A 25,806-nucleotide genomic window follows, 5' to 3' on the forward strand; every position below is an offset into this window, starting at 1 on the left:
CAGCCACATCCTGTTCTTTCTCACAGTGTGCTATTACCAACAATCCTTACCTTCTATGCATATAAAGAAGCAACGGAGTCCTCTCTGAACCTCAACTCAACAGGAGCATCTCCCTTACTCTTTGGCATCTTCAATCTCTGTAAATAATTTCAGATTGATTCTAATTCTATTTTCCTTTGTATGCTTCATCTATCTAATAAGTAATAGAGCAAATCTCACCAACAAACTTTGTTAAATCATGCTTTTGCAAATTTATATTAAACCTGCTTTTGTTAATACCTTTGACAGTGATTCTTTAGGCAACCTAAAGAATCATTCATGACATACACCCCCCTCTCCCCCAGGTATTTGTACACAATGTAAGACCTTCCTGAGCTTTCTCTTCTTCAGGCAGAACAATTGCAGCTCTCAGCCTCTTCTATCACAGATGCTCCTCAGTCATGTTTCAGATTTGGAACTCTGGTCAGGAAGTCAAGCTAGCTGCCTGTATATTGTCATCATAACTTCTCTTATATGATCTGATAGAGGCAGTAGTTTGACTATACCACAGAGCCTTCTGTTACAAACTGTTTAATTAATTTAACACATTGCCCTCATCTAGACTTAGTAACTTACTATGATTTTTACTTTGTGTAAATGACAAGTGATTTGAAAATAAGAGAGAGTCACAAGCCAGTAAGTTATTTGCTTGAAGAGAGGGCATTTCGTCAGAACAGATAACCCTCCATTTAAGTTCTTGTTGCTTTACCCTTTACTGGACATTAACAACATGAACAGAATAATTTTCTACAGCTGTCTTGAAAAACTTTACTACATTTTATGCTATAAATATATTTATATACTAAAAAAGTAACACATCTTTCATAAGATTTATAAACACAGTATCACTAGTTTAGAAAACATCTAACACCACATTTGTGAAAATAGATTTAGAAGTATATCCCCTTGGAAATAGTATTTTAGAATAGTCACTTAAAGCAGGGAAGCTTTGACCAATTTGTTGCTACGTGTAAGTCGTGTCAATGACATTGTAAATGACCAGTTTGATTACTGACACCTACACATGACTTGTTGGCTCAACAATTACTGCTCTTAAGGCATTTTAATGTACTACACTGTAGGAGTGCATTACAGCATTTCTAGTTGGTTGTCTATAGCAAACTCCATTAATAACTGCTAAGTTTACATCATCTTGCATAATTGATATAAACAGCAGAATCCACACTGTAACATACAGAAGAGCCTATTCTGCTACTTTAAAAAAAGTCTGTTGCATAAGCTAATTACAGAAAACTGGTTTAATTGATGAAAGATTTTTCAATTAATAACCTTTGATGTTTTAGAACTCCTTTGTAGCAGACAGATTGTAAAGTAATAGTTCTAGTGAACTGAACCACTCTAAAATGTGCTTCCTGTACAGCAGAAAGGACTCAAATACTAAAAACCAAGCAGAAGTAAAAAAATCACAAAATAATAGTTTAATTACTACTTCAAACATTTCAAAAGCAGCCAAGGCAGTACTAAAAAAAGGAAATATTAACACTAGCAGGACTAAAGTACAATACTATGCAATAGTAAGATATCTTTCATAAGATTTATAAACACAGTATCACTAGTTTAGAAAACATCTAACACCACATTTGTGAAAATAAATTTAGAAGTATATCCCCTTGGAAATAGTGTTTTAGAACAGTCACTTAGAGCAGGGAAGCTGAAACTTAGACCTATTTGTTGCGTAAGTCGTGTCAATGACATTGTAAATGATCGATTTGATTACTGGAATCTACACATGAAATGGTACAAAAAAGCAGCAAACCGAGGTCAAACATAATCTAAAATAAGTTAAAGCTCTTTTGAAGTAAGATGTATACATTTTCATGTAAAAGGCTATGGAACAGGAGAACAGCAAACAAGAATTCTGCATGAAATTAAAACTGACCAAGAGAGAATGTGCAAGAAGCAGTACAAGACAGACATTTGAACAAATGTTGGATTCAAGTACAAAACCATTTAGCATTTAAGTGCAAGGCTGAAGTCACAAAATGTTCTTTAAGCTCCATTCCTAGCCTAAATAAAGCTCTAAAATAATACTGCTTGCTTTCACTATACCCACTTAGTTCCACAGCATGTTGTAAATAACATTTGTTACAAATGTGTATAAAGTTGATGTTTTAATCATTTGTTGCTGGTGCAATAGGATCTTAAAAATTATTTAAGAATTTGATGGTAATAAGATAGTTAATAGACAAAAAAAAATTTCCAAGCTTAGAAACCACTGTTTTTCCCAAGATAAAACATTCCAATCAATACAATAGTCAGACATGTTTCCTTTTATAAATTTAACAGAATGCATAGGCTATTGAACTACTCTTCCAGTGGGACAATCAGTACAGCCATAAAACCAATAAAGTCAGTATTTGATTTTCCTACTCCGTATTTACTGCGGAATGATTGATGCCAAAGAAGTTGTTATAAAATGTGGCCTTTGGTTCAAAGTACTACTGTGATCACAATTAGAACAGTGTCCATTTTTCAAGACTGTGCTGGTTATCTGAATTTCCAATTGCACCCCAACTGCCTACATTCTGTATGTAAAAGTCTGGCCATCAGCTATTATCCCAGGTACACCAGATTTACAGAAGTATCCACTCAAGAGTATACTTTAAACATGTGAATTTAAGTTCAGTATTTAAAACTGACTCACTGAAATGAGATCAGAAATTTGACTGTTCTCATTAGAAACCAAGACTGTCTTAATATCATAATGTTGTAATACTTATGGTTTTGGTTTTGGGGGGGTTTTTTTGGTTGTGTTTTTTTTTTTCTGTACTCACTATGCAAATATCTAACTGAAATCATTCCAACTTAGCCATGTAAAGTAAAAGCCAGGTGAGTGAAATTACCTTCTCCTGAACAGTTTTCCAACCTCACTGGGAATATAAACAATAAACACAGATATCAAAAATTCACATAGGAGTAACTGAAATAACTGGAGCTCACTTTTCATAAGGAAAAGAATCCTTAACTTTTTGAAAGTGGATATATTCGTATCAATTGAAGGATTCAGCAGACTCATCTTCAGTAAAGCTTGCCCTAAAAATGGAAGATGAATTGCAATATACTGTATACAACCACTGTTTTTTTAGGCCACCAGTCCTCACAAATCCCAAATTCTTAGCAATGCAAGAGATGTGTTTTCTAGCCACTTCTTTTTTAAAATATAATTAATCTCAGCAGTAAAAGAGAAACCATACAGAAGATAACAGAAGTTTTGCCTTATATGCTTTATATAAAAAGTTTCATAAGTTTTAGAAATGCTTAACGTTCACCTGAATATGTTTGCACACAATCAGGAAATATCTTGAATATTTTTCAGTGATGGGGTTCGTAAGGAGTACCTGTATGTACTTGGCTAAGATATTATAGCTACATGCAATAGTTCAAGAAACTCAAACTTAACTCAGTAATCTCATGCACTCCAAATTTAAAGTTTAGGTTTGAAGTTTAAAGTTTAGTTTTAAAACATATTTTTTAATTTTTTTTTCTATAAGCTGCTCTTAACAGATTCAAAAGGAGCATGGTATTTCATCAGCTAAAAGAAATAGCATGAATGTATCTTATAGTTAAAATATCTTATAAATAGAGTTAAACTCTGTAAGCATAAAAGTCCAAAACCAGATTCTTATATTAGCTTCATAAAAGGATAAAAGTTAAGACAGCACTGCAACTATTCAGGTGAACCTTGAATAGCTGTACCTCTATTTTTGAGACACTGTGAAAGACTAGTTCACTCACCTTGGAAAAGGCATATAAGCAGGACAAAAAGTGGTGTGTGATTTCCCATTCTTAGAATCATTGTTCTTTTATTTTTGAGGTTTTAACCCATTATTAGAGGAGCTTCATTTACTGGAAAGGAACACATAGCAAACTGAGGAGTAACTTAGGTAAGTGTAACAAGTTAAACATATGGTTTGTTAGGAGAACCTCAGAAGGGAAAATGCATGGAAGGTCTGGTTTTATTTCTGTCTGCAAACAGCAGAGTTTGGTTGCTGCTTTTAGGAAAAGTTGTGAACTGGGAAGCTATCATCCTAGGAATTACACTCAGGTTAGAAAAAGAAAGTGGGAATCAGAAATATTTGCAAGCTATCACCTGATCATTCCTAAAGGCATGGAAGTTTGGCAAACAAGCATTTGCTGAAACACCCACTAATAGTCACGCTAATGAATGTCATAACCATCTGAAATGTCAGTGTTCTCAAGAGTCACACATCTGGCAGACACAACATTTTAATAGTTACCCCACAGCACTAGCAAAGTATTTGGAAAAAACAAAGAACCACTTCCATTCAGACCAAAACAAGATCAAAAGTTATCATGTCCTTTTCCTGTAATGCAACAAGTAATCAACTATCCACTCAACACATGCAAGTAGTTAGGAAGGCAGTTGAAATGATTCCATATGTAGTCTACACTCCATACACTCTGGAAAAACTTAGGCTTATCAAAATGCTTGCTTTGGAAGCCACAAATTCTTTACGGCATAGGCATCTCAATCTTCACACAAGAAATCCATTACCAGAATCAGCTGTGGCAGATACCACACTGTGTTTCTACTGACTCAGCTGTTTCAAGTGGTTCACATGAAAGATAAATGCTTATGTTGTGTTGATCTACTGAGCTACACCTTGTATATTTTGAGACCTAGAATGATGGAATTTCACATTCTTTTAATCTCATATGAGAAAACCTTTGGGAAGGGAACAAGAAGCAAGGAAGGATTTTTCTTGCTCTGCTTCTCTCCACAGTAGAGAACACAAAGTTATTAAAAAAAAAAACCAGTATCTGGAGTGATGTCTGGTATCATGGCCATCTATGGGAATTTAAGGGACCTTGACAGGGCCAGGATTTCGCACTGCATTTTTCTTCCAAGACCGCCACCTTAAATACACAAACTGTTCCCTTTGATAGCATAACTGTATTTCTTCAGCATGTATCCTTTATGAAGGGAGGAGACTGGCTATTTACTTTCTTACTATGAAGGAAGTTCAATGTCTAGTGGTTAAAAATTAAATCTTGAGAAAAGGTGATGAACCCAAAAGGAAGTCCAACGCAGAATTTTAAACACACATGTCCTGTGCCTGATATGGTTTAGTTACACCCTAATGTTTTACACAAAATAGCTTTCTTATAAATAGATGAATTAACAATCAATATTTCATTTTTAAGCTGGCTTTCCTTTTTTCTTGGGTGGACCTTTATAGCCTTTGGCCTTTCTTCGCAAGTTTCTCCGATCTACAACAGGTACCTCAATTTCTGCTTCCTCAGAGCTGCTGTCAGCAGCCCTCTCTGCCACTGTCTGCGTGTAGTGATCTGTCTGCTCTGTAGACTCTTCTGAGGGCTCTTCCAACTGGTTCTTCTGTCCTTCCTGTCCAGCAGGCTGCTGAAAAGAAACACCCTCAAGTTCAACCACTATCAAAGAGCTCTGACTCAAGGCAACAGGGGCCTCCTGTGAGTTGTGCCCTGTTTCCTCATTTTGAACTTCCAATGAGGCAGGTAAGTTTTCAGGAAGAGATTCTTCAGCTGCTTCAGTTACCACAGAGTTAGGCAGGCTATTGTCAGAGAGCTCCTCCTTTGATGCTGAAGCAGATGCATTTTCAGTGGTGGTCTTTTCAGATTCTTGCTGTTCTCCAATGCCCTCCTTCTCTACCGATGTAACTTCTTCAGTCATCACTTCTGAATCATTTTCATTTAAAACCTGCAGGTTGAGGAAAAGGGTGCCAAAACAACCAAAGGGACAATTAATTGAAGATACAAGAGGCTGAACAACAATTGCCCTTAGCTAGCGACCTCAGAGGACACTTTGGCATTCAGCATTTTTGAATAGTATACACACATTCAATAAGTCCTCCTTTTTTTGAAACAGACTATTTTGTGACTTGCATTTGGTAACCAGAGTTACTCTCCAATTTTCAAATTATTCAAAGGAGTACTCAGGCACAGTAAAAGCATTCTGAAATTAATCCTAAGGGGAAAAAAATATTTTAGATAAAATACAGTTATTTTTGCTAGCATATAACAATCTGCATTTGCACTATAAACAAAACCCAGTAAAACTTGTGTTCTAGAAAGGTATTTTAGCAGTAATTAATTACTTGTACACCTAATCAGGCAAGAATTGCTAGACAAAATAAGGATGTGGCTTTTCACTCATACCCAACTAATATTTTAGTGAGAAACAGCAGTTTCATTACTGCCAAGGCAAACTGTAGCAAACATATCTTTCTTTTTGGTTATCACATGTATATATGTCCCCATTCTGCATACTGAAACAGAAATATTAGTATATTGTCGTTATGGATTTACATTATCTGGCCTAAATTGCTTCTCCCAATAATTTCACATCATATTAGGGGCTACTTTCTATCTGTTAACAAAAGAAAAAACCCTAAACCTGCAAGATACATACACTCTAAAGGAAAAATTACTTCACATTTTGTTTCATTTATCTCACCTTTTCTGATACAGTGTCTTCTGAAGATTTTGCTGGAGACTCAAGGATTAATGGAACAAACAGCGTTAAGGGTTCTTTTCCTTGACTCTCAGACTGCAATTTTGACTCGCCACTCGGAACTTCATTTGCTGTTTCCTCTTCAGCCATAAGTGAGGTCTTACCAGTTTCTTCTGCTACCTCACCATTAAGAGGTTCTGATGGAGTTTCCTAAAAAAATAAATCACATTTTTAAGTCAAGATTATGTCCAGCTATTGTTCCCCAGCACTAGTGGGTGTATCCTGTGACCTAAATTTGCAGCTTAATGTGAGAAGCAGATAGCTCAGGTACCTAGAAATGTGTACTAAGAAGGCAGAACTTAATGCATTGTAGCTATCTTAACCAGACTAGTAGCTTGGTGTTGTAACCTGCACTAAATTTCTACATAGCTTACACTGTTAGGTGCCAAGCCAATCAGTTTTTATGCATCTCGCATGCATGTTGAAGTTCACCCCTTGAACCCAACATAAGATAAGATTGACTTTCTCAGCCACGAATAAGAACATAAAAGCTTGGAGGCATTGCTAGGCACAAAGGGTACTCAGAGATTTAAATTCAAGCTATTAACAAGTTGAAGATAAAAGAACAGGCAAGTTTTAAGGGGACGAGTAGAAAGAGCCAAGAGAAGTCACCGAAGCAGACTAGCTGTTGGCTTCTTCACATAGACTTTTTTTTTTTTAATTAGTGATACTGGATCAGATCTTGACCTTACTCCAGTTCTCTGGAATTTCTGATTAGGAGAAATCAATGAAGAAAATTAGGTTGCTAGACAAGCTAGAAATTCACCTCATTGAAGATTCTATGAACTCTGTTGTTCAAAATAGATATAGTGGAATATTCCCTGAAACTAATTCTATATTAGTGTAAGCTTCTCAGATACATTTCTTAATGAAGCATTGGTGCAAAAAATCAAAGAGTTGATAGTCACATGGATCAAGGCAGCAAGGACCATATTTAAAAGAAATTGTAGTTGTATTCCCAACTGTTATTGCTATTACATCCAGCTCACCTCCTTCTCATTCTGTTTCTCAGGGGGTGATATATGTAGCTCCGCTTCTAACACAGACTGGCCCTCGTTTTCAACAATTAATTCCTCATCCTTCTCAACAGTATCCACCTTAGGTACTTCTACCAAGTCTTCAGAGCTTTCAGATGTGTGGTCAAGAAGTTCCGGCCTGCAGAAGATATTAAGATACATCTTTTAATCTTTTAGATTAATACATAATTTTAGTGATCTCAGCAGGGAAATTCTTTCGTGACCAGTGTATTGGGTTTCTCTGGCCAGGTTTTGGTAGCGGGGGATCTACAGAGGTGGCTTCTGTGATAAGCTGCCAGAAGCTTCCCCCATGTCCAGTAGAGCCAATGCCAAGTGGCTCCAGGACAGATCCACCACTGGCCAAGGCCGAGCCAACCAGGAATGATAGTAACACCTCTGTGATAAGATATTTAAGAAGGGGAAAATAAGTTATTGTATAGATGAAAATTGCAGCCAGATAAGAGCAGAGTGAGAACATGTGAACAACAAAGCAGACACCAAGGTCAGTGGAGAAGGAGGGGGAGAAGGTGCTATAGGAGCCAGAGTCAAACTTCCCCTGCAGCCCATGGTGAAACAGCTGTGCTCCTGCAGTCCATGAAGGACGATGGGGATGCAGAAAGCCACGTGGAGCCTGTGGAGGAGCCCATGCTGGAGCATGCCCGAAGGATGCTGTGACCCAGGTTGGAACAGGGTCCTGGCAGGGACCTGATGACCCATGGAAAAAGGAACCCACACTGGAGCAGGTTTTCCTGGTAGAACTTGTGGCCCTGTGAGTGACCCACACTGGCGCAGTCTGTGCCTGAACGACTGCACCCTATGGAGAAGTGACCTGTGTTGCAGCAGTTTGTGAAGAACTGCTGCCCGTGGGATGGACTCATACTGGAGAAGTTCGTGAAGGACTCTGTCCTGTGGGAAGGACCCCATGTGAGCAGGGGAAGGACTCTTCTTGAGCAGTGGTAGAAACAACCTGTGATAAGCCAACTGTAACACCCATTCCCCATCTCCTATGCCTCTGAGGGGAGGAGGTAGAACTTGGAATGAAGGAGGGGTGAGGGGAGGGTGGTTTTAAGATTATTTTACTTCTCACTCTCCTGCTCTGATCCTGTTAGTAACAAATTTAATTCATGTCCCCACTTTGAGTCTGTTTTGCCCATGATGGTGATCAGTAAGTGATCTCTCCTGGTCCTTATCTCAGCTCATGAACCCTTTGTTGTATTTTCTCTCCTCTATCCAGTTGCAGAGGGGAGTGAGAGAGCAGCTTTAGTGAGTACCTGGCATTCAGCCAGCATCAACCCACTACAACCATTTATAAAGTGCAGTATCACATGCTTGCCACAGGAAATGAGAATCAAGAAAACTAAAGGCATCTAAAAATGGCTAACTCCTCATTAGGAAAAAAAAAAAACCCACATCAATAGGAAAATTGCTTTGGCAATTATAAAATGATAATATCTATCTCACTTCCATTTTACGGGAAAGAAGTCAGAAATTTCTTTAAGTTTATTATTTTAAATTTAGAAAGTAGCAATACATTACATATTTGAAAGCCACAAAAGGGTAAGAAAAGCAGCAGCTGCTTCCACCCCTCCTAGACACACTGTAGAAACGGTTTAAAATTATGGAATTATAAAAGCTAAAGATGAAATGCTGATGCACCTGATGGGTAGTAACACTAACTCAAATATTCAGTTCTCACTTTTGAGATGATAAAGTTTAGATGAACTGAAACTACCACATACAAACAAAGAAAAAAGTACATGCAATAGATTTGCAGGAGTCTGCTTTGTGATCTCATAGTAAAGGCAGTATTAGGGGGTTTTATGCCCACATGCTAGTCTTGAGATGAGGACACTCCATAGGAAGGTCCCCAATAGAAGACCCTGTTTCACTTGCTGATGTGCATGAAAAGAAAGAACCAAGCTGAAATCCCATTCTGTTGCCTTTATGATATCCCTTAGCTCTGCTCAAAACCACCATATTACACATCTTGTTCAAAGGAGCAGCAGCACCTCACTGGCTTAATTTTGCAAGGCCCAAAAATACTGAATATAAGCTAATCCTCTCACATAACCAAATATTAGTGGTAACAGGGCAAAGCATTATTCAAGCTGTGGCAGCATTGAACAGCGCCATTTAGCCTCTTTGAACCAACTTAGGGCAGCCCACTGACAATGCAGCACAGTAATACAGCATCTGTAGTCCCACAGAGTAGTTTAAACACAAAAATAAGGCTGTGTCTAGCTGAAGACTTTGACTTCACGTAAAAAACCCACAACTAATTTTGTTTGAAGAAACCTAATGGAACAAGTTTAAGTGATTTCCTAGAAAATAATCAGGTTGTCTTGAGGTTCTTCAAAAGAGGTTTCCAGGGTTGCAGTGGGTTTCTCTGGAAAAGAATGACAGGGAGAGACACACGGAGCAGGCTGGGGTGGGCAGTGTGCCTGTAAGGGAAGAGGAGGCTATTTATTTACTGAAATAGACACAGTTTTGCTTTCCAGATGGAAGCCAGTACAAATTGGTACTCCAAGCCCTGTCCTGTAAGAACTGTTAAGGCACACTACTCTTCACATCCATATTTGACAATTATTCCACAGGATAACAACTTTAAAACTGGAGATTTTTTTTTTTCAGGATGTAAGATTAGATATAATGGTTTAAAATTTTATATAAACAAAGAGCTTTATCTGAAGAAATACTGTTTCTTATAATCCCTGTTATTAAGTGACAAGCAATAATCAACTCCTAAAATAAACAGTCAGACTTCATTTTACTGCAACATGCCACCATAACAAGAAGTCAGGAAGGGACACCTCTTCAAAGGCCACACACAGCATTGCAGATACAAGTCCAGTTACATTATCACAAGAATCTGTGCTGTATGAATACAGATATTCTTACCATTGCGCAGACTCAGTCGTAACAGAACAGCCGCAGCTCTCACTGTTTTCTTACTTCTATTTCTAGTTCTATTTCTATACTTCTTATTTCTAGTGTCTGCTGAGCTTTCAGAGATACTACACTTTGCTGCAGTCACTCTTTCAGATGATGCCTCACTTTTCTTTCTTACATCAGACTTTACTTTCAGTAATTTTAAAATCAAGCAAGTTAAATAGGAAGTAAGCAGCAGAAATACCAGTAGCACACTCTGAGTCACTGATGCAGTTTGTGACTGCCCAAGCAACAAAATAAGAAATCAGTACAATCCAGGCTTCTGGTACCTGCTTTTGGACGCAGGAAGAGCATTTTCATCATCTCCTTTGGAAGTTTCAGATCCAGGTTGCTGTCTATGTTTATTTATACTCTGACGTTTTAATTGACCACTTCGCGTCCAGACAGGAGCATGACTTGTGTAAGGCTCTTAGAAGAAAAACACCAAAAAAACCCCAAAATAAATTCAATTGAACAAATTCAGTTTAAGATCTGCATATAATTTCTCCACCCCCAATAGTTCATTAAAGAAATTGAGTCCAACTAAAACAGCATTTCATTGTGGTACTTTTTTTTCTGAATAATACCTTTATCAAGATGAATAACAGTTTTATCTGATTTCCTCTATAAGGTTTATGAGTTGAGCCTCAGCACCTTAGAGGAAAGCATTTTTATACACTTAGAGGAAAGTGTTTTTATACACTCTACAGATCATTATAGGATGATAGAAAGCTGTAAGAGCCTGTAAAACTACTGATCTACATTAACTGCAATACTGATAATGAAGGTTATTTTTACCTTCAGATGTGCTTGCATGGACAGTTGTTGATTCTTTACCTTTTTGCAAGTTAGCCTGTAAAGCAAAAGCAAAGCTAATGTTATTCTAAAATTTCCTGAATTGACTAAAATACCTTCATCTTCCTACCTATGGTTACATCTTTCTAGATCACTATTTCATTGTAATGATCCCACAGAACAGCAGCTACAATAATTCTTAATTTATATCTAAGTGTCTTATCTCTCAACAAATCTTAATTTTTTTAGAATTTATGTCGTGTATGACTAATTTTTCTGTGTTTTACTTCCGTTCTCCAACATAGAAGATAAGACTTTAAAGTGACCTGTCATTATAAACAATGCTGCCAAGTTTTTTTCTTTAACAATTCTGTTTATCACAAATGTACACATAATTAAATGCTAGAAGTCTTTTACTGTTTGTTCCCCCTTTCTTCATGAACCCAAGGGACTACAATACAGTAGGTGGCAAAATTTAACAGCAAAGTTTTATTTTTATACTAGTATTATATTCTACAGTTTTATTTTTGTCATGACATGAAACAGAATATGGCAGCCTATGTTAAAAAAAAAAAAAGAGATGTGACAAGAAAAAGAGAAATTAGTGATCAGCAGTAACGCAGGTTACATGCATAATCAGCTCAAGAGTCAGTTCTCTCTCCCTAGAGCTCTTTTGTCTCTCATTCTTCCACACCATCCCAACACTTGGATTTTTTTCTGCAAGTTAGCTGAGGATTCAGCACTTAGTGAAGTGGGTACAAGCTGCCCACATTATGGACATGTAGTTATGCACATTGCTTTTTCTTAGCTGCTAGAAATAATCTGGAACTGGCAATAACAGCATGCTGGTTTACTTTTCCAGCCTCACTTCCAGTACCATGCAAGAAGGCCAGCAAAAAGTGGACAAGCCTATATTCTGCTATTTGAAATAGTTTCAAGTGAGTTTTAAATACATAAGAATTTGTAAGCTAATAACAAATTATTCTAGCATCAAAACACACAAAATAGGGAGCACTAAGTGAAAGGTGAAAGTGAAAGCTGAGGTATGTTTTTTCATGGTTTGGGGGAAGGTGGGAAGTTTTATTTTCTTTGGTGGTCCATCAGTTTTCAAATCATTGTAGAACTGCTTATAAATACTGTAGATGTCAACTATAGAGATGCCAGCAATTCTACCAAACTATGAGGATTTGGAGCCAAGAGACAAGGGCTAGTTCTTATGTCACAGCGATAAAAATCATAGGAACTACTATCACTCTGTTATTTTCTCCAAGTATATCCATATAACTCTACAACCAAATCATGCATTTTATTAGATCATTTTGCTGATATGATTATTATTGGAATCTGACTCTAGAACTCAGAGGTGATGCTTCAGAAACTGTTACGAATGAAATACAGCTTCTGATTATTGAGAGATTGAAAACATCAACACTTTTCTGTCAGTTTTGCTTTGGAAAATATTAATTTTCTCAACTAGGAAAAGGGACATTTGACTTACATTCCAAATCTAACTTTAGATCTTAGTAGCTGAGAGTATTAATTTAGCCATTATTTCCCATTTTTAATTAAAGCATTGACTTCTATGAAAGCATGGTCATGTCACTACTACAGCCAGTCCTGAAGCACATCCATGCCCATGGTATTGGGAGCTACAGATTCTTGTCATTCACATTCTGTGTGGCCTCAGAACACATGCAAACTTAACACTTTCCATTGTATTGAACTACAACGTAAATGTGCACCTCTACACATAGCCTTTCTAGACAGTTTAATCTCAGAGACAGTTGAAATAATCTCCTTTATGTAATCTGCTATTAAACAACTCAAATTACAGACCCTGACAGCTGCAGGCACAGACTTTCTACATTCATGGGGAAACCCCACCTGCCCACACACACATAAAAAAGGTATTTTTAATCCCAGCTTAGTCACTGATGTTACATCAATGGGAAACACTACACCCACACACAAAGTAATAAAAGCATTTGTCTTTTCTATATGTAGTATGGACTTGAGCCAATTCGGTTATAATGAGATGGACAAAAACAATTTCTCACAATTTGTTTTTCAGTAACAACGCAATCAAAAAAAAGAGGTAACAGATTGTGTACCTACATTTAGCTGTGTTTCTAGCTCAGTCCTCTCAGTCCTCTGTCCACTTGCTTCAGATACTGCAGACTGACTAAGCTTATCCTCTGTTTGCAAACTGTTATTTTCCTTCTTTGAGGCCTCTGCTGTAAAGATTTAAAAGAGGAAATGGGGAAACAGAAAAGTATAGTACCTTTACATAAAAATTAACCATCTGTCCTGCATTCAGCTGGGGTTTTTCTTCATAGCAGCTGGCACAGTGCTGTGTTTTGAATTTTGCATGAGAATAATGTTGATAATACACCAATGCTTTGGTTGCTGCTAAACGTGGTTACCCTAATTCAAGAACTTTTCGGAACTTTTTCTCATGCTCTCCCAGTGAGCAGGTGCACAAGAAGCTGGAGAGGGGACACCTGACTTGAACTGGTCAAAAGGATATTTCATACCACAGAATGTCATGTCCAGTATATTAATTGGGAGGGTCTAATTACTGCAACTGGACTGTGCACTAATTCTCTTTCTTGGGTTTTAATTCTCTGGTTTTGTTGTTCATTACAATTATTATTATATCATGCTTATATTTAATTTTATTTCAATTACTGAACTGTTCTTGTCTCAACTCAGATGTTTTATATTTTTTGCAGATGCTCCTTCCCACCCTACTGAGGTGGGACAAGCAGGCATGGCACTTAGTTGCCTGACAAGCATGTCTTCATGGAAGACATTCCATGTCACCACGGCAACTGGACCACTATGGAGAGAGAAAGATGGTTTTGCCATAAAACAAAGTAAGGTCAAGGATCACTGCACAGGTGATCCAGTTTTTGGGAACAAAACAGCAAGACAGATGCCATTAAATCGCAACAGATCTGATTAACAAAATAATAGAAATGTATCCACCAACAAGTAAAAAGGAAATGTAAGCTTTCTTAGGCATTGTGCATTTTTGGAGAACACACGTTCTAAACGACAGTCTGATTGTCAGCCCTCTCTATCAAGTGATCCAGAAGAAGAACTATTTTAAATGGGGCCCTGGGCAATGACAAGCCCTTGAACCAACCAAACAGAAAACAGTTCATGCTGTAGCCCTTGGGCCAGCTACGCCAGGGCAAGATATAAAAACTGTGCTCTACTCTACAGCCAGGGAGAATGGTCCTGCCTGGAGCTTCTGGGAGAAAGCATCAGGAGAGACTTAAGGTTGACCCCTAAGTTTTTGGAGTTAGGGACACAGAAGACAGGAAGCCCACCATATTCCAGCTGAAGAAGAGACATTGGCAGCATACGAATGGGTTCAAGCTGCTTCAGAAGGGACTGGTACTTAGGCACAGCTCCTCCTGGCACCCTGGTTGCCTGTGCTGGGTGGAATGTTTGAAGGAAGGGTCTCCTCTACACACATCATGCAACTGATGCTGCATGGAGTGGGTCAATCAATGATCAAACAATAAGCCCAAATAGGAAACTGCAGTCATCCAAGAATCTTGAAAGTGTTCATGGATTGTCCGGAAAAGATTTCAGAATGTCATCAGAGGAGAAGGTGACACATACTGAAGAGGCCCCACTGTATATTAAACTGCCAGGAAATAAGAAGCAATATGCCTTGTTTATTGATAGATTCTGCCACATTTGTAGGAAAGGATTAGTGATAGAGTCCACTACAACAAGTCACAGAAACTGCTGAAGGAGAAGGTAAATACAGACAGTTTGCAGAGGCGAAGGCAATCCAGCTGACTTGAGTCATTTCTGAATGAGAAAAATGGTCAATACTTTAGCTCTATACTGCCTCATGGGTAGCGCCAAATGCCCTGTGGAGGTGGTTGCAGCAACTAGCAGCAACCGGCAGCACATCTGAGCTGCCACACTGCAGCAAGATAATGCTGTCTAGGTGAACAGCATTGTGGTTGTGAAAGTAGAAGCTCATATACCCAAGAGTCAGGCCACCGAAGAACATCAGAACAATCAGCAGATGCATCAGGCTGCTAAGATGGAAGTGGCTCACATGGATCAGGACTGGCAACATAATTATTTCCAGCTTGGTGGGTCCATGACACCTCAGGTAATCAAGGAAGAGATGCAAATTACAGATGGGCACATGACCCAGGGGCAGATTTGACCAGGGACACTATTGCACAGGTTACCCATAAATGTGAAACATGCACTGCAGTTAAACAGACCAAGTGATTAAAACCTCTCTAGCACAGAGAATGATGGCTGAAATATAAATATGGAGGGGCTGGGCAAATTGACTATATCGCACTTTCCCAAACCAGCCAGGGTAAGTGCTTATAATGGTGGAACCACTAGAAGGGTGAGAACATATCCTCTGCCTCATGCCACCACCTGGAACACTGGGCCTTAAGAAAAAGTCTTATAGTGACAGAGTGCCCCAGAAAGAACAGAATCAGACAGGAGGATTCATTTCCTAAACAACCCCATAGACAACTGGGCCAAAGTCCCATGAGTGGGAATATCACACTCCCTACCATGCACCAGCCTTCAGAAAAATGAAATGATACAATGAATTGTTATCAATTTATCCAGGAGAAATGAGTAACAGGACCTTCAAACATCAGGACATACATTTAGCAAAAGACACCTGGTAAGGGGATCTGCCAGTCAGTCTGCTTGATCAAAATTTTACACACTGTAGAAAGGGATAAAGTTCCTGTAGTGCACATAAATAATCTGGGCTATTCCTGTCTCAGGCAAAGGCAAACATATTTGTGGAATTACACAAGGACATGGGTGCACTTGGATGGGTAAGTCCACTGCATACCTCAAGGGAATTTGATTTTGTGTGAGAGTAGCCAATAAATTCTATGATGTTGATTGCTACATAACACTGTATATTGTCTCTTCTATGGTAGCTATATGCCCATCACTGCACTGGGCACCTCACAGCGCCTGTCTTCACCGCTCTGAATTTGGGGATCTGAAACTGATTGCCTTTCAACTGTCATATCAAGGGTATTACAGTAAAAATCAGTCAGATCAATGAAGAATGAACTACAGGAAAACCAGACAAGTGTAGTGGTGATGGAACTAGCTTCAGCATGCAACAATCCAACATGACACACACCATCTTTTCTGCCCTGAAAGACTGTTATGACAGGTGGATCCCAAAATCATGGACTAAATTAACTCAATGGACATTTTATAGGGATGGCCCATAGACTAAAGGAATGATAGAGGTGTGTGATGTGTATTTATATATCAAAAGATAGGAAAGGTGACAGTGTATTGGAAAGCGTGGAACCTGGGCACGATGTAAATGATACAAAAAATAAGGACTGCATGCTATCCTGCTTTCAGGTCGGATAGAGTTAATTTTCTTCTTAGTAGCTGGTACAGTGCTGTGTTTTAAATTTACTATGAGAATAATGTTGATAAAACACTGTTTTAGTTGTTGCTAAGTAATGTTCACCCTGTGTCAAGGACATAATCTCACAGGTCTCAGGACAAATAAAAATCTTTCTGTTAGTTTCCACAGACATGTTCACAGAAGTCACTCTTGTACTTGTAGAGTGTTTGTCTAACTTTTAAAAGTGTCAGAGAATGAAAAAACAAAGTATCCATACCTGCAATTTTGAGATTTTCCTTTTGCACTATAGACATAATAGACTTTCTTTGGAACCAACCTCCTGCTCCCTCCACTTGCCACAAAAGGTTTTTGTCTGCAGGGTACTTCTCAAGATACTGCTTACAAGCTGAGCAAACATAAGAAAAACCACTATATTATAGACACTACATACTCAGTTGTGGCTCAGTTTTTAAATTTTATCTGAAATCAAATTATTTTGCAATCTACTGTCATACACAAAAACAAATACAGAAAGAACTGCTTAACAAAACAGTCAAGTCTGAAATAAACATAATATTGCTTTACCCTACTGATCCTTCTCAATTTATCCTTTCTTCATGTTTAAATATTTCCATTATTATCTGCAAACAAAGATGGATGGGTTTTTCTTCTTCTCTAGGTACCCACTCGAGAGTTTTGCAACTTCACTGTCACTGTTCCTGCCAATCACAAGACTCAACTCAGGATGGAAGAGTTCTTAAGCACATGATGTAGTCGAGTTATTTTTGTTACCCCACTTTATTACAGGCACTGGTGAAAAGCACTCTGGGAATGTTAACATGTTACCATTGCATAGTTAACCATCCACTCATTGTTCACTTCTAGAATATTTTCCACTCTGCTCTCTTTCTCCCTCTTTTCTCGCTATATGTGTATTAAACATAGAGGTGAAGTTGCATACTTTGTCATTATTCTGTAGCAGTTGCCAGGAAAATTACCACTTTTCACCTATTTCCCTACTGATGCATACTCTCAGCACACAAGATCCCCACTGTATAATTTCTTGACTATAGAAGAGAATTAGTCATCTAATTCTGCTCAAATCATTTTCCTGTTTGAAGCCTAACAAACCAGGTCTTATCAGATCCAGCAACAGACAGTGGTAGTTGGAAAATCAGAAAATTTCCAGTAGTTAAGAAAGTCAGATAAAAATAGGGCAAAAGAAATGTACTTCTTGCCTGAACACAGTCCCAAGAATATAGTTTCCACAATCCATGTCATTTCCTACATGACATAGCTCTCTTAGGTTGCTAATGGAAGAACCATAAGTGTTTTCTTTGTATTTTAGATCTGTGCCTTCTGATACATAAGTTAAAAAATAACCTAGTATGTCCTTTTGACCAGAAGTTCAGAGAAAGCATGAATTAAATGACCTCATGAGGCTTAGGTGTGTGCAAGAAAAAGATGCTACAAAGAAGATATACATTAGATCACACACAGAAACGCCTCAGCCCATTCTTCAGGCTTGGTGGGGGGAAGATGACAGCGGTAAACTTCACAGTAGCAGAAAGCCAACAGAGTTTGAATAGCTTAGTCTCATGCAGAGCATTAAAAATCTAATCAGGAACTACTTCATCTTAAGTAAATCAGGATTTTTAGCCCTCTCTAAAGCACAGAACATTTAATATAGAACCTGAGGATGAGACCACAAATACGGAACTTGAATGACACAACTCACCTGGACATGTGAAGAAACCACAAAGAAGAACAAATGAAAGAGCTCACCTGTATACACAAAGGATGACAGTGGGTATCGTAGGCCAAGAGGCCCTTCAGTAAAGGAATCCACAAAGTCTTCCAACATGATTAGCCCAGAGTCTTTCCCACGATGTTTCTTTCTCACAAACATTGTGTCTAGCACTGTCAGTTTATACTTCTGATGAAAAAATGAGTTGCAGACACTTCCTGAAATAATCAAGAGGAAAAAAATATCCATCAGTATGGGTTACATACTGTATGTTGACTGACATGCTGCAGTATGGATTTTAGCATATTCAAATAAAAAGTTTTATAGGTTATAAAAATACCGAATTATTTAATATTAAGTAGTATAAAGTTATAAAAATAATTTATAACTTTATTAAAAAGAAATAATTTTTACCAGTAATTTATTGTCTCTTTTGGGCAAGCTTCATCGTGTTGCCAAGATATATCAATAGATTAATACAACAGAAAAAGTCTGTAGTACCAGAAAAGAATAGACAAGACAGAAAGGAAAGGCTCACTTTGAAATCTCACTATACAGCTCCATAGGAAAATTGTTCTAAAAGTGAAGCTGAAAGATGGAGGAAGGAATAGGAGAAAACAAAATTTTTGAATTGCACCTTTATGTTGATTACATCATTACTTAGGACAAATCTGAAGACTAATTCAGTTCTTATTTAAAGACTGAAACAATAATTCTGATATTTTAAATGAAGACACAAAAAAACCTAGGAGACTTTACTTGAAATTCTCCCCAAAACAACATATTATCCATAATTTAATAAAGATGGAATAGACTGTCACAACACATAGGTACTCCAGTTAGAGCCTGGAGCTAATAATGCCAAGGGTGTGGGTTTGATTCCTCTATGGGCCATTCACTTAGGAGCTGGACTTAATGAACCTTGTCGGTCCCTTCCAACTCAGAATATTCTGTGATTCCAAGGGTAGTTATGAACTCAGTGGTGATAAAGGGATGGCATACAATGGCATTAAGATAGTCCACTAACCATCCAATCCATTGTCAGGCCCTTTTTCTGTGAATCAACATGAACTACGCCAAAAAGTTTCCCTCTTCTCTAACGAGGCCAATGAGAAGCCTACAGCTTGTCTATACAATATAGTCTTTGGAACCTTGTATTTTTAAGGCCAATGACCCTTATCTTCAGGCCAGGAAGATGATCAGAAAGCTGGAGGACCTTTCCTATGAAGAAAGGTTAAGACAGTTGGGGTTGTTCAGCCTGGAGAAGAGAAGGCTCCAGTGTGACCTATTTGCAGCCTTTCAGTACCTGAATGTGGCCTACAAGAGAGCTGGAGAGGGACTTTCCACAGGAGCTTGTAGTGATAGGACAATGGGTAAGGGCTGTCAGCTGAAGAAGTGTAGGTTTAGATTGGATATTAGGAAGAAATGTGAGGGTGGTGAGGCACTGGAACAGGTTGCCCAAAGAAGTTGTGGATGCCCCATCCCTGGAAGTGTTCAAGGCCATGCTGGATAAGCCCCTGAGCAACCTGGTCTGGTAGAAAGTGTCCCTGCCATGACAGGGAGGTTGGAACTATGTGGTCTTTAAGGTTCCTTCAAACCCAACGCAAGCCATTGTATGATTATCGTCATTTTTCAAGCAAGGAAAACCTGAGCAGAGAGGTTACATTACTTGGGTACCCTCTGAGATACCAGAAGAGCTTCACCTCTTCCTAACCATGTGTTTCCAGAACAATACTCTTCCATGTAGACTACACATTTGAAGAACACAGCACACACTCAAACATGGGTGAAATATTGATAATGTCTAGAAAGAAACACCTTCAGCTTTTGCTAACTCAAGATAAGCACAGTCCAGCCCAACTGTAAATAACTGTTCTACAGAAAAAATAAAAAAGAAAGAAAAAGGCTTTTGGGTATATCAAATTTTTTCATTTTCTAATATGTTTTGTAGAATATGAAGAAATCCAAGAACTTTCTTAAATTGCTAAAGCATATAAGCATTTAAGTCACAGATCTTAACAGCAATCTGACCTCTGACAATTGCAGGAAAACACCAACTCATTAGTCCTACAAGGCTTGTAAAACCTACATACAATATTCTTCAAATAAGCTCCTTATCTCCACAACTTAACCCCCCAAATCCCACAGTCTTCAAGTGTCCTACCTGCAGGTTTAACAGAATAGAACCCAATAGCCTCTCCTTTTTTCCACATGATCTTAGCATAGTGACTGCTTCCATGACAGAGAAATGGGATCTCATTTTCTTCCATTTCTTGCGTTCGATAGATAATTCGATTCAGAACATAGAGAACAATTCTCTCTCCAACAGACTGCACCTAAGGAAACACAGAAAAAACATTTCAGAAGATCGGTCAGATTTGTTAATATCCACACATCAAAGACCTTATTTTTTAAACTTGACAGTTAACACAGCTGCAGACAGAGTCAAAGAAAGCTGTAAGTGCTAAAGCAGGATGACTCTCTGAGGTTTGTTTGAGGGGAAGGAGATGCTCAGAAGACATAGCAATAAGTCAAGTATAAATCATTACCACAGAGGATATTTCATGACTTCAATATTACTCTTTATGCAATGCATAAAGGCTGAGAAAAGTGCTGGGAGAAGGGTAGTGGAGTGGGAATGTTATGATTTAACTCAATTTTGGACTTAAGAAACATTCACCAAACACAGCAGCAGTACACCAGCCTCGGACCTCCTAATTAAATTCTTACAAAGGAGACATGATGAGCCTCACAGGGTAGCAGGACTTGGCACACTCAATCACTGCTGACAGAGTGGCAGGCAACAGGACACGATGCAGTGAAAAAACCAGTTACAACAGTTTTCTCTGACCTGCAGGGTTCCTTTTCTATATGAAATTTAAGCTCACCACTATTCTACCCATTGTGAAGGCAGGAGCAATCTTGCTCTCTTCCCAGTGCTCAGTCTCAGCTACCCCACCTGTAAAAGATTCAGCTTTCCTGACTTTATCACCATCTTACCATTAAGAAACACATGAAAAGCAAGGCTGCAAGCCAAATTCTCTAGTGAAAATACAAAAACACAAAAACCAAAGATAAGTGTCCAGATTCCCTGGGCAGATATAAATTACAATCCTGGAAAAGTATAGATTCCAATTTTGGAAAAAAACATAACTCCATGCTACACTGGTGTCAATAATGGTAAAAAAGGTCAATGATGAGCAATAAAGCTGACACCAGGCAACTTACTTTTCCAGACCTCACATATAGCCAGCATGCCTCACCATAGCCTCATGCAAGCCACCAGCTTCAACTTGCTTCGGTAAAACAGGTTCCTGAAGATGTTTTTGGTTTACTAGTCTCCTGATAAGATCAATAGGTACTACTGTGGTAAAATGCACCACTCTACTAAGATGCTTCAAAACAACCAGATAACAATGTTCTAAAGAGTAAAAAAAAAAAACTTGTAACGCTGTTAATATCTAAATAATCTACATATGAAGCTGCGGTACAAGAGTCACTCTTGCTCTAGACACTATTTTCACTATCAGGTTCCTTTCCTGATTGTAGTACCTATTCCTCTATTTCCTTTGACTTGCAACAGCCACCTAATTTCTAAATGAAATGAAAACATGTAGTATCTCGCACACTAGCTATTTGCCATATCTTGAAGTAGAAGATTAATTGCTAAGTGAACGTTGGAGTGCTTTACCTGATGAAGCCCCTGTCTAGCAGGGACAGATGTTTTCACAACGTCATCAATTGACCACCACTGGTCAGCAAGATACAGGGCTACAGCTTGAAAGAAACAAGGGAAATAAAAAGTTAGTGATTCTTACATTCCAAAAGAAACATAATCACTAAAGCTGTTACATAATCAGGAATAACACTGTGGTAACCAAGTTAAGCATCTTCTAGATGGCACTACATTAATGTAGCTCTTACTACTCTAGCACAACAAATGTGGTGCTATACACCCCACCCATGTGAAATGCTCCTTAGTCCAAATCTTTATTGATAACTGAGAATAATAAACCAAAATGCATACGTCATGCAGTATAATATAAAGGAACTATTTTTCCAGACATAAGCACTGTCCTTCAACACTGTGCTCTAGCACCTCCTCCCACTAAAAATTGAGCCTGCTAAGGGGAGTCTCATTCATACATATATTTTAGGTTGCTAGTGGATATTGATACTGAAACTGTGCAAGTTTTAGGGAGTCAGACAAATGTAAAAAGGCTGGTGGCCACATGAGTAACTGTCAGGAAGAGTGTGATCCATAGGCATTTGTGGTAATCCTATATATGGCATTAAACAGAAAGAGAAGGAAAGGAGGAGGGAGGGAGGGAGGGAGAGAGGGAAGGAGGGAAGGAACACAAAAAACAGTGAGATGTCATCTTAGCCAGATCTGTGTTGGGACCTCAAACAATTTACAGCTGATGCTGATCAGTCACTATCAAAAAAGAGCATCTGAATTAATGAGCAAATTAATGGATTCTAAGAATGTTCAATAAATTCCTTTTGGAGAGGTGAAGTGTACATAAAGAGATCAGGAGATACATGTTGTACTACAATCCAGACAAGCGCCATGTTGTTTTGCTACATATCTTCTGAATTCAATGACTCCAGTTCTGCTCTGATTAGTGTGCAAAGTTCTATTATTCATATACATGAATTCACAACAAAAAATAATAGTATGTGAACAAGAAGACAGCGAACAACAAATGCACGAGTGCCAAAATTATGAGCTACAGTAGCATGGAATGAGCAAGGGCCTGGTTACATGTATTTATCACAAAAAAAGAAGAAACAGCAACACAGAGATAAAAAACTTAAAACGAAACCTGTGAGCGAGTCCCATGGTGCAAACAGCGCAAGAACTTTGTGTGTCTGCTCTTCACCATAAAGAGGAACATAGCCCACAGTTGACAAGCTAATAGGAACCTGAAACAAGAATGTACAATAATTCAATAGACTCTTGCTAAAACAACCTTAGTAAAATACACAGAGAATGTTTAGTAAGGTAAACAAGATGAATGTTGAAAATCGACTCATTAACAGACAACTGTAAAGGACAAGCACCAGATCCCAGCCCTTACTTCAGATATTTCTTCCTAAAGACAGACTACATTACAGAGAGCTTGACTCTCACACTGTGGCAGATTTAGCTACAGTAATTTGTGCTGTTACTTCTCTGTTCTGTCAACAGTTTGCATTTGTGTGCATAACTGAAGTAAGGTGTGCAAGGAGCCAGCATTACGTTATTGAACTGTTGCAACTGCGCAAGCTGTCAAAGCCAACAGAAGAACGAAGCGGTCAAGCAGAGTAATAAACTGGCACAGCAAAATTGTTGTTTGTTAACAAGTTCTAAAGCGCTACAGTTGGAAGGCTGGATTCAAAAAGGTTTTGTTCCCCTAAATTGCACACATTTTAGAAATTATGAACTTGGCTGCTTGATTTTCCCCTCACAAACAATATGAAAAGGATAAAATAATCCTTCTTTAAGGAACTGAGTACCTTTCTGGAAATGCATTTTGATATTTAAATTCACATGTTTCCAACATTTAATTAATGCATAAAAAATAGACATTAACAGTGTGGTAAATAAACTTGCTTAACCAATTTAAGAAGATTATTACAGGCTATTGCCACAAATGAGGACATTAATTCAAGCAACTATTTCAGCATACAGTACCTGCAGAAATGCAGGAAAGTAGTCAAGACTCTGCTTCTGCCAAGGCATCTGCAGCATTGACCTTTAGGTCCCACAGAGAATCCTCTCAGCTTCACATTTCATGAAGGCTATACACTATTGGTTTTATTGGTATTAATTCTAATAGAAATGTTCACCTGGACAGAACCAACACTAACCTATCATGCAAGATAGGCTAGCATCACAGCTAGCCTTTACTAGAGTTAAATAAAAGCAGGGAATATTTCAGATAGAAAAGAATCACTTCTGAAGTCAGTGAAACTTATTAATCAGAATCGAAACCAAGCATGAAGTACACTGAAGGACTGAGATACGAAAAGAGTCAGTCAGTTTCAATAAATCATGAACTCCTTAGTGATGATGATAGATTTTTGAGACTGCATGAGGTAGTCCTTTTTAGGAAAGGGTTTGAATAATCAGTTGAAGATTTAAGGTTATGGTTTTGGGGTTTCTTTTAAAATACTTAATGCATACAGATCCACTGCCTAGAAGCAGCAGACAGTCAGTGATACCCAGATTTCTTTTTTTACGTGATTTTTAATTTTTTTTTATTATTAAGAACATTGGGACTATAGTATTTGCTGATTCTTACTTTGCGGTGGTCTGGCAGAGAGAAGAATGTAGGACAGCTTAGCTTCCCCCACCGAAGATCAAAGAGGAAGTCCTCTGCTGAGCTCTCCAAGTCCTCATGACTGCAATTGTTCAATATATCCACAGGGAATGACATCCTCTGGAGAAATAAACAACATTATTAACATAGGTAGTTTGAGACACACAACGTCCACGTAAAAAAGACCGTTGAACACCCATACTGTGCTGTTCACTACAGTCCTCTGTACCCATGACAGAAGGGAGAAATGCTCCAGGCACTTAATTAGGATGGTGACTACAAACAGTCAGTCTCTAAAACAATACCTTAACCAAATCTATGTTCACAAGCGGAAAAGGATGAGATTGGCCTACAGGTCCCCCTAGACCCAGTTGTTGCAGTTTTCCAACATATACAAGCACCCTGTTTGCAGCACAGGGACATGCAGCCTTTAGGTGGTAAACTCAGTTATCTCTCTCCCAGATGATGTTTTTGATATCACAGGTTAAGACACAACTGGGTAGTAAAATATAAAGTAAACCACCCAGAAGACAACAACAGAAGGGATTAATCTATTTTTGAGCCTTTGCATTTAAATCCATCTCTGAAGAAACCAAAGCATTGCTGAGGACTTCTCTCAAAAACTAGCCAATTAGTATGTCTAACAGATGGTTGTTTCCAAAGCATTTTGACTGCGAACAGAAAATGATACAAGCTCATTAAAAACAAGAGCCTGCAACAGACTAAAGAGACACACTTTAAGGAGGTGACAAGGCAAAACCTAAAGTACTGAAGCCAAACCATAGTGGCAATAACTCATTGAAAGCTCTTAGATTCAAATTTTCCTTGTCAAAGGAATGTCAAATTAAGACAAACAAGAGCTCCTGGAATCCCCAGTGTACTCTTCAGGTAAGGCTCTCCCAGGCCTATAAAACTATAAACAGAAATAGACCCCTCAGCTGCTTTCAAGCTATGTCACAAACTCTCAGAAGCATGAACTAACAGAAGTTCACGAGAACCTGTTCTGAAGGAACACAAGGGTCTTGATCTTGTCCCATAAAACCCTCACAACTCTCTAACAC

The 25,806-nt window shown here is 38.3% G+C and overlaps 1 protein-coding gene across 1 annotated transcript; it reads right to left on the minus strand.

The window, feature by feature from the left end:
• Positions 1-4,762: 4,762 nt before the first annotated feature.
• FAM169A (family with sequence similarity 169 member A) lies at positions 4,763-24,899 on the minus strand. The gene is made up of 12 exons (XM_018070518.1): positions 24,728-24,899; positions 23,267-23,366; positions 22,132-22,217; positions 20,605-20,776; positions 18,479-18,658; positions 16,971-17,099; positions 13,423-13,541; positions 11,311-11,365; positions 10,803-10,941; positions 7,558-7,723; positions 6,512-6,718; positions 4,763-5,755 (listed from the first exon to the last, which is right to left on the minus strand). The coding sequence occupies exons 1-12, from the start codon at positions 24,860-24,862 to the stop codon at positions 5,222-5,224; spliced, it is 2,022 nt and encodes a 673-aa protein (XP_017926007.1). The 5' UTR covers positions 24,863-24,899; the 3' UTR covers positions 4,763-5,221.
• Between the last annotated feature and the right edge of the window lie 907 nt (positions 24,900-25,806).

The sequence above is a fragment of the Manacus vitellinus genome, unplaced genomic scaffold, assembly GCF_001715985.3.
Source record: "Manacus vitellinus isolate BGI_N305 unplaced genomic scaffold, ASM171598v3 scaffold_18_pilon, whole genome shotgun sequence".
NCBI lineage: Eukaryota > Metazoa > Chordata > Aves > Passeriformes > Pipridae > Manacus > Manacus vitellinus.

What these genes read in the sequence shown, in the direction of transcription:
- FAM169A (XM_018070518.1), bottom strand. Translation starts at nt 24,862, where the DNA reads ATGTCATTCCCTGTGGATATATTGAACAATTGCAGTCATGAGGACTTG. An exon ending in ACCATGGGACTCGCTCACAG is followed by an intron (nt 22,218 to 23,266) that starts GTTTCGTTTTAA and finishes GTTTCTTTCAAG; the next exon opens with CTGTAGCCCTGTATCTTGCT. An exon ending in AGAAACAGAATGAGAAGGAG is followed by an intron (nt 6,719 to 7,557) that starts GTGAGCTGGATG and finishes TTATTTTTTTAG; the next exon opens with GAAACTCCATCAGAACCTCT.